Source organism: Gambusia affinis, linkage group LG06 (genome assembly GCF_019740435.1).
Source record: "Gambusia affinis linkage group LG06, SWU_Gaff_1.0, whole genome shotgun sequence".
NCBI lineage: Eukaryota > Metazoa > Chordata > Actinopteri > Cyprinodontiformes > Poeciliidae > Gambusia > Gambusia affinis.
The window spans coordinates 31,553,085-31,563,213 of record NC_057873.1 but is presented as its reverse complement, the minus strand read 5'-3'; the positions used below and the strand labels follow the sequence as shown (position 1 = coordinate 31,563,213).

General features: G+C 38.7%; 1 protein-coding gene across 2 annotated transcripts in view; it reads left to right on the top strand.

The window, feature by feature from the left end:
• Positions 1–643: 643 nt before the first annotated feature.
• The window catches only part of LOC122833114 (POU domain class 2-associating factor 1), a 34,006-nt gene continuing 24,520 nt past the window's right edge, over positions 644–10,129 (top strand). For both annotated transcript variants that reach the window (XM_044120423.1, XM_044120422.1), the window contains exon 1: positions 644–692. In XM_044120423.1, the coding sequence (XP_043976358.1) occupies positions 677–692 (16 nt within the window). In that variant the 5' untranslated portion in view covers positions 644–676. The remainder of the gene's footprint in view (positions 693–10,129) is intronic.

Below are 10,129 nucleotides of genomic sequence, written 5' to 3'. Positions count from 1 at the left end.
TCAGAATATCAGCATATTAGTGTGTGTGTGTGTGTGTGTGTGTGAATGGGCAAATAACTGAACCTAGTGTGAAGCTCTTTGGGATCCTATGGACTTGATAAAACACTATACAAGTACAATTCATTTACCATTTTATGATTGAGTATTTTATGATCAATAGGCACTGGTGACGCTTTTTTCTCTGCTGACTAATACAGACATTACTCAGTCGTAGCACTAGGTCTGGAACTGTGTTCTGTTTGCATTTATTAACATCTTTAAATTTTTATTTCTGTTTTTTTTGCTATTTTTTAAAAGCCCATCTTGGGGAAACTGAAATTCTGCAAACTTGCCAAGATCAGACAACCAGTGGAAGGATGTACGTAAAAGAATATTTGTATAAAGGCTGTTTCATTCAATTACTCATTCACTGTCGCATTATTTTTTAACATTTTTAAGCCATGTAACTTTTTCTTTAGTTCTGTTTCTCCATTAACACTTCTGATCTGTAGGTTTTTTTGTCAGCTTGAACTGCATGAAGACTGAAACTTGGTACAAGGGGGAGACCTGTGGTTAGAGAAGCTGCAAAGTCCCTGGGGGTTGTTAGCCAGATACAGGCTGTTATAAAGCACGTCAGTCATCCCGCCACTTTGATTTTCTTCAGTTTAACTGTTGATATTTTGTCCAGATAAACAGTATGCACTGGGAAAAATGTAAGTACACCAGTCTGTTTCTGCTTCACCTTTGTAATGTAAACTAATTTGTCATAGCCAGCTGAGCAGAGTACAATCTTTTTGTTGTACTTCTTTAAAAATGTTGAACTTTGAGTACTCAGACAATGAGAGAATGAGAGCGTCATAGAAAGTGTAAATCTTCTAATATCATTAATCCATTGCAGCTTTTGGTCATTTTTGAGACATTGTTTAAGTTTGTTACAAGGTACCTTGCTAAGCAACGCAGAAGCAATTTTTTTTGTTCGTGGTTTTGATATTTCTAACCCATATTCTTCTGACTGGGCTTATCTGTTAGACATTGACGTTAATTGTGTCAAAACCATAATTCAGAGTTTTGGTGTTTGAATCAGAGAAATGTTATGATTATGACCCATGTTTTCTTATCAATACAAATGGTTTGAATTTAAAAGGCATCTCCAAGTCATCCTGCAGGTGGATACCATCCAAAGTCTTGTACCACATTCACATTCACACACAAACATATACATGCACAATGCTAGTGATTGTGATGGGGAAAAAAGAAAGACATCTTTTCCTGTTGTGGAACTGCGTTGGGACCAGTGTCTAAGCTGTTGCGTGCCACCCTTTTGGAAAGAGGAAGGGTATCTTTTTAAAGCTGGCTGTGTGTTGCCATTGAGCTGTAATCTTGATATGCAAAATGCAATGTGAGGCCCCCACCGCAGTAAAAGGCTGCACATCTGGAGAGCTTCCTCTTTTGTGTTGATTGACTTGCTGTGCATGTACAGCGATGATTGTTTGCTGGTGTGTGCTCAAGTGTAATTGTCTGAAACAGATAACATTGTCTGTTCAAACCACTTGTAACTTACTGAAAGCTTTCTTGACTCGGAGCTTCTTGGATATTTCAGTCACTTTTTAAATATGTGAATCAAAGTGTCAGTAGAAGGAACTAGATTTCTTGACTTTTAACATATTAATTTATTAATACTTTTAAAGTATTAATAATACTGATTTTACTGGTGTTGTGAAGCATTTAGCTCAGTAAGCACCACACCTTGTTTGAAGCCCACTCTTTTAGTGCTTTGCCAGGAATTCTTACAGTTTCTTTGTGCATGTTGGCTGCTGAACAACCTCAGAGTTCTGCAGAAATTCATTTTGTGCTTGGGGATAATTACATGGCAACAGAAACCAGAGAAGTGTCTCATCTAAAGAGACAAAAATAAACATTTGGTGATTTGGAATAAGCTAAAAACAGTTTTAATCCAGAAGTCAAGATTTAAATCAGATATAATAAAACTGAGCTCAATGCTTTTAACAAGATTTCCCAGTAAGATCATTTTAAGCTTCAATAACTTTCAAAGTAAAATTAAAATAACAATTCATTCTTGAGATTTGGTAAGGTTTGTGAATGGGGAATTTTACTGCCATAAGTCAAGAGCACACATTTTCAGACATTTTCAGTCTGAAAGCAGGACTTCATGTCTTTGTTCTCAAAACTTGTAATGTTTGTATTCAAAACTTTCACATATTCTCTGTGTTCTCTCAAACATTTCACCTCGCGCTCAAAACTTCTCTCTGCTCGGATCAAATCTTCTCCTGAGCCTCTCTGCTTACTTGCAAAATCTTTTCTGCTCTCTCTCAAAACAAAAAGTACCGTCAGCTGGCAACCTCTCAACCAATAGAATGAAAGTGTTTTACTGGGTGTGTTTCTTTCTTCTAGTGAATGTGCCAGTGTGGCTACTATCAATTGTAGTAGAACCCATATGGTAGCACCTGCTTTTCTGTGCCACCCACTTGATGCAGGAAGTGGATCAAGCTTTCTGCTTTCTATTGGTGATTGCCAAAAGGCTCACAAACTTTAAATATATCCAACTGCAGCCAGTTACTGCGTTCACCATGTTTAACACTTTTTGCTTTGATGTGATCCACATCTTTCTGTGTAAACTGCAGGCTGGTTCCAAAGTAATACAATAAATTTGCAGGTTTGTTTGTGTACATACAGTACGTTTGGACTGTACTGTACATAAAATCTGTTTTCAATAACATTTGATTAGAACATAGAGGCCTTCCTATGAAGGCCTTTCTCAATAATTAATGGAAAAATATATATAATGGTAATCCTTTTATAATGTTTCTACAGGTTTCCGGGCGATTTGTCTTTGGTGAAGAGCTCCAAGTTTTTGAGATTGTCAACCTCCTTTCTTGTCATCCTAATCTCCCTCCACAGCTTCTCAGACAGGAATTTGGTTGAATCCCTCTAAAACATTAACAGTGCTTAAAAAAAGCAACAACCTTGAACTTAAATCTGCTTTGCGTATGAATAATTATTATTATTTTTTTTTTAGCTTAACTAAACAAAACACTGACAGAAATGGCGGTTTAAAAGTGATACGTTAAGGGTGGAAGGGCTTCACCAGGGAATAAAGTCGGTCACGTATCATTTGGTTAAATGATTTTGATACCAGCTGCCTCTTTTCTGCCCTGCAAACACAGAGCAGAGAACCTCTTTAACACTGTAGCAACACAGAAGCCCATCCAGCTTTGCTATGTACAAATAAGACAATTCAGTGCTTTATTTTTGTGTCACAGCAGGTCTCATGAATTTTGATCATGAGTGAATAGTTATTTATTAGGCGATTTAAAACTCCTATATACATGTTTTCATTCTGGTGTTTTCCCTGGCATCATATTGGTCATTTTAACTCTTGCTCAATTGGGTTAACTTGATTAGATGCTAAATCAGCTGGAACTCTCTTTTCTATTTTCCCACCTATGCTGCAGTATTTAAAACACACCTTGTGTCTAGACACAAGGAAATGCAGGGGTTTTTAAGGAACATCACGTTCTGTCATGTTTTTTGAAGCATACATTCTGCTTTTCATGTCTGTATCTTGCTCTGAAGAGTGTGTATTCTGGGATAAATGGTGTCAAATTCACAGAGTTCTTTATCAGGACTGGGTATGTTGATCTTCCGTTACATATTAATGAATCAACATTCCATCTTCATTTGAAACTTTAGTTATATATGGCTGTCTTCTAGTGGCAGGGAACTTAAAAGTTTAAGTAAATTAAAAGTCATTTGCTCAACCAAAAGGATGTCCAATGCAATATCCTTATTTCATGTCTGACTTTATTAAATCAAGACTGTATCTAGCATTTAAGTAGATAGCTTACAAAAATAAATAAGAACTTGTGTGTTTTGACCTTAAGCTACTTAGATTACTTGTATAGAAGTGAATATGCTTGCATCTTGGTGGTGTGTGTTTGCGAAGCAGGTGTGAAATTGAAAATAATAATTAAAACTGTGAGAAGAGTTGGAACCTTGCAACTGTCAGGGGCCACGGGGAAAAAAGGCAGGTTCCCTCACCTCCTGAATGCCAGAGCAGCCCCAGGCAAACACAAACCAAACACCTCTACTGAGTCGCCTGAACACCTGACACAAGGGTAGGTCAGCAGTAATCACAGGAGTAGCAGTCTCTAGCCCAGAGAGGCTAAGCTGAGGTTGGAAGCTGCACATGACCCTGAAAGCAAGAATGGTCCTGCACTGGGAAAGAGAAGCACCTAAAAGCTCCTAACCCCAACCCCTGAGGCATTAGCCGGCAGAGGCAGCTGGGTATACCAAATACCAGATAACTCCAGGGAGGCCAAGAGTAAGTATTTCCTGCTCAAGTCTTACAGTTTAAAACACTGACGTATGTAAACATTTGATTTCATAGAACGTTACAAAATGAAGTTTCTTTTTGCGTCTCCAAAACTGAAGATCTTTGTCCCTGTGCCGGCTTTTTATATTTCTTTTGAAGTAAAGACTTCTTCCTTGCTGAGGTGCATTTCAGCCCATCTGGATGCAGGGCAGTTTAACTGGATAATGTCAGTCTTACCAGTTTCAGTCAGCATGTACACAAGGTCTTTGGCTTTGGTTCTGGAATCCAAAAACATTTAGCTCAGGTCATACAGTTTAAAACGATGACCAAATGTATGTTAAGATTAAAAGAAAATTTAAATAATGTTCTCGTCAAATTTTCTGGCATATAACAAATAGAAATAATGCTGATAATTCTAGCTAAGCTGAAACAAGAAAAGTTTGGTCTGATTTAACTTCCGACACTTGGAGAAAGTGGGTGTGTGCGTTTGGTCTTAGCAGGCGTGTAACTCTCGGTGCTAAAATTATTTAGCATCCAGCTGGTTTTCCAAAAACTTCATCCTGGCCAAAACCTCCAATGCTCCCCTCTGGGTGGATCCGTCCCGAGGTGAAGGTACTCTTATCTTCCAGAGGCTTCCTGCACCATACGTTCAATTATTTTTCTTCATCAAAACTCTGCTTCGTACACGCCACGCATCACTCATCAATCTCAGGTGTGCCACCAGCCCAGATAAAAACACTTGGGCTGGCTGAACCCCTAGTAGAGATCATTTTACAGATGAGACCACATGCTTGTGCAGTTCAACAGAAAAGCTGACACAAACATACAGTGGGGCAAAAAAGTATTTAGTCAGCCACCAATTGTGCAAGTTCTCCCACTTAAAAGGATGAGAGGCCTGTAATTTTCATCATAGATATACCTCAACTATGAGAGACAAAAGGAGAAAAAAAATCCAGAAAATCACATTGTCTGATTTTTAAAGAATTTATTTACAAAATATGGTGGAAAATAAGTATTTGGTCAATAACAAAAGTTCATCTCAATACTTTGTTATATAGCCTTTGTTGGCAATGACAGAGATCAAACGTTTTCTGTAAGTCTTCACAAGGTTTTCACACACTGTTGCTGGTATTTTGGCCCATTCCTCCATGCAGATCTCCTCTAGAGCAGTGATGTTCTGGGGCTGTTGCTAGGCAACACGGACTTTCTACTCCCTCCAAAGATTTTCTATGGGGTTGAGATCTGGAGACTGGCTAGGAAGCCACTCCTTCGTTACCCGGACAGTGTGTTTGGGATCATTGTCATGCTGAAAGACCCAGCCACGTTTCATCTTCAATGCCCTTGCTGATGGACGGAGGTTTTCACTCAAAATTTGACGATACATGGCCCCATTCATTCTTTCCTTCACACGGATCAGTCGTCCTGGTCCCTTAGCAGAAAAACAGCCCCAAGCATGATGTTTCCACCCCCGTGCTTCACAGTAGGTATGGTGTTCTTTGGATGCAACTCAGCATTCTCTCTCCTCCAAACATGACGAGTAGAGTTTTTACCAAAAAGTTCTAATTTGGTTTCATCTGACCATATGATATTCTCCCAGTCATCTTCTGGATCATCCAAATGCTCTCTAACAAACTTGAGACGGGCCTTGACATGTACTGGCTTAAGCAGGGGGACACGTCTGGCACTGCAGGATTTGAGTCCCTGGCGGCGTAGTGTGTTACTGATGGTAGCCTTTGTTACTTTGGTCCCAGCTCTCTGCAGGTCATTCACCAGGTTCCCCCGTGTGGTTCTGGGATTTTTGCTCACCGTTCTTGTGATCATTTTGACCCCACGGGGTGAGATCTTGCGTGGAGCCCCAGATCGAGGGAGATTATCAGTGGTCTTGTATGTGTTCCATTTTCTAATAATTGATCCCACAGTTGATTTCTTCACACCAAGCTGTTTACCTATTGCAGATTCAGACTTCCCAGCCTGGTGCAGGTCTATAATTTTGTGTCAGGTGTCCTTTGACAACTCTCTAGTTTTGGCCATGGTGGAGTTTAGAGTGTGACTGTTTGAGGTTGTGGACAGGTGTCTTTTATACTGATAACGGGTTCAAACAGGTGCTATTAATACAGGTAACGAGTGGAGGACAGAGGAGCCTCTTACAGAAGAAGTTACAGGCCTGTGAGAGCCAGAAATCTTGCTTGTTTGTAGCTGACCAAATACTTATTTTCCACCATATTTTGTAAATAAATTCTTTAAAATTCAGACAATGTGATTTTCTGGATTTTCTTTTCTCCTTTTGTCTCTCATAGTTGAGGTATATCTATGATGAAAATTACAGGCCTCTCTCATCTTTTTAAGTGGGAGAACTTGCACAATTGGTGGCTGACTAAATACATTTTTGCCCCACTGTAGAACTGATTGGATAGAACTGATTCTACCCAATCTTGATGCTCCCTCCATTAGGTTTTAATATGGACATTATTTAATCTAAGTAATTTTCATAATTGTTTTTTTCCCCAAATATTGAATCAGTTTTGGTGAATCAATGAATTGTTCCATATTTTGTACAGTTTCTGACCACTGTTGTAACTGTGGGATGGCAAATATATAACGGCTTGGAAATGGTTTGTAGTGTGAAGAAAGAATTCAACTTTGATTCTGTGATGGTTTTCTGGTCTCTGGTGGCTGTTTATATTCAGTTTCATTTTTTAAATGACAGAACAATATTGAATTTAATTGTGGTGTTTCTCATTTTTGTTTAATTGCATAAAAATTGTCCGTAGTCTGGCTGCAATGATCGGTGCAACACAGATATGGTTTGTGGAACATGTAGCAGACTAATACAATCTGTGCCACTTTTTGTGGGCTATACACACATTACATGTTATTGTTTACATCCAGAAATCAAAAAGATGATTCTTTTACTTACCATCCATAGCCGTGCTGCCGTGGTAGAACAGTTCCACTAACTAAATAAAACTGGAGACATTGGTTTTATTAATTTAGTAGTGTGCCACAGTAAAGGGAAAATAATGCAGAAGAACTGTGGAAGAATAACTCAAAACCACTCAATGTTCTATTTTCTCAGTCTTTGTGGCAACTGCCCTATGTGTAGCATAGTTCTCGCCATAGCAACTGATTGACAAAAACTCCACTAGTGCATCAAGATTCAAGTCCAAAAAAATATGCAAACTTTTTCACCACAAAGAACGGAACATTCAGTCTGTTACAGCATTATTTTTATTTTGCCATTATTAATAAGTGATCATACTTTTGATGCAGTCTTGTGTTCATGACATCACTTTGCAATGTGTCTGTTGGTGAAAATGCGCTCCTGCAGAGAATCCAGACTTATTCTGCCATGAGGTGATGGTGAGCTGGAATTATTCAGTAATCCTGCAGTTCAAAATTGGTATTGGTGGAGGACATTATTTGTCCATATTTCATTATTTTTGTTTTACATTTTTTAAATCTTCCAAATATTTAACAGGCAACATTTTCTCTCATTCTCCGTCTCTCTTCTGTCCTTTTATATGCCAACTTGGACCTCCATTTCAAACGTGCTAAATATAGAGGCAAAAACAGCACCAGCAATCCGGTTCAGGCTTCATAAATCACATTCCTGGTGGCAAATCATTATGTTTGTAAGGTAATGTGGAACATAGAAGGGGAACTGAGATCATGACAACAGACCAGAGATAGAACTTTAGATGTGCTAATTGCTAACTTTCGTTCATTTATTAGCAATTATTAGGGGCATTGCAGCATTCAGTTTTCCTTTGTGTAGTGAACGACTGGTATCAAGTTTCAGACTTCTAGGATTGTTGTGGGGGAGGCAGTGGTTCAGGAAGAAACTGTTTAGCTTTATCAATGTCTAACCTATATGGCCTCATTCATCTAGCTTTTTTTCTCTCAGCACAGATTTTATAGCTTTATAACAACCTTTCTCTCTTGAATCCTTTGCTTTTTTTATAGCACTACCTCTAAAGCTCACATTGCAGAACAGAGCAGAAGGGTCAGTGCAGGTCAGTACCTCTGCTCTATGACTCAGGCTTTGGGCTGTGCTGTCTTGTGGTTGGCCTGCAGCTATGCTTGCTTGTCTAGTGTTAATGGTTAATGTCTTGATTCATGCTCGGACTTGTAATTCTGTAGTAGTGATTTCTCCAGATTGTTCTTTTATATCAGTGGTTTGATAAATGCAGTTTCTAAAGCCTTGTGGAAAACACTTTATGAGAGGGATTTGTTTACTATTTAAATCAGATGACATGGAATGACAGGCAGAACTTTCTTAAGGAAAGTTGTGGGAATGATATCAAGACAGCAGGAAGAAGAGCTTAATTCATTTATTATTTCTTCTAAGCTTTTATAGTTAAGAATTTGAAACTGAGCCATTTTTTCTGCATTTATGTTTGGGCATAATATTGGTACTGGATTTAGTGTGGATGTGTAGATTAAACCTCTAATCTTTTACATTTTGTCTACAATGAAGTAGGCCATGTAAGAGTGGAGTTCAGTTGGACAGTCACAGGAGAGTTTGTGAGCCTGTCAAATACGACAAAAGTGTCTTGCAGATCTGTTTGCGTATATCTCCGTGGAGACTTGTTGTTACATTGGTTTAAAGGCTTGGGTGCATTTTGTCACATCAGCCTCAAGAGCTGCATTATGGGATTCATAAAGTTGATCTCCCCCCTGTTGTCCTTCAACTTTTTCACAGCCCCCTAGAATGTTCTGTCAGAGAGGAAGTAAACCATGTCAGTGCAGTGCAATGGATACCAACAAAGTGTTTTGATGGTCCATCTTGTCAAAGGCTGCTGTGAGGTCCAGTAGAACCAGAACAACAGGGCACTTGCTGTCGAACATAGTAATGTTATGTATTTTAATAAGGTAGTCTCAGTTTTGTGTCTCAATCTGAAACCTGATTGGAATTTTCCATGAATGCCTTTTGACTCCAAGACATTCTAAAAAATTTCTCAAACATTTTGTAAAGAAAAAGTAAATGAGAAATAGTTCTAAAATTAGATCAAATTGAAAAGTCAAACTGGGGCATTTTAAAAATAGCATGTTTAAAAGCACCTGGGGCAGTTCTTATACTGTTAGAGAAAGACTGTTTGCAAGAAATTTCCACTCTAAGAAGCTCTCTATTGGGTTCAGGTGAGGTGGAGGCCATGTCAAATGTTTTTCATGTATGAAGTTTTTTAACACCATTCAGAGAAGTTCCTGGATACATGTGATGGATTATTGTCCTGCATAAAAATCAGTCTTTTTGACTAAACCACAGTTTGAAGAAGACCAAAAAAGCTGACAGAAAGTTTGAGAGTTGATTTTGAGCCCATCTTCAATGCGAAAAGGTCCAACCACCTCATCTTTAACAATAACAGCCAGAGGTTGGGTTAACTCAGTGTTTCTCAATTCCGGTCCTCAGGCCCCCCCGCCCTGCATGTTTTAGGTGTTTCCCTTCTGCCACACACCTGAATTGAATATGTGGGTGATTAACAGGCTTCTGCAGCTCTTGATGGTCATGCAATCATTTGAATCAGCTGCTCTGGAGTCGAGGTACATCTAAAACATGCAGAGCAGGGGGGCCTGAGGACTGGAATTGAGAAGTGCTGGATATTTTTTGTATTTCACCGGTTATTTTTTTAAACGACAGGAAAATTTGAAGACTGTTGGTCATTTGACAGGTTATGATTAATACTCCTGACTGGTGTACATGGGCAAACATAGACTTCAGGCAAAGATTTCATTGCAGAGGCAACTAAAAACAATCAATAAAAAAATCCTTTCTGAATATCATCTCATGGAGTCTGAACTAAAAGGAAAAAGATGGGG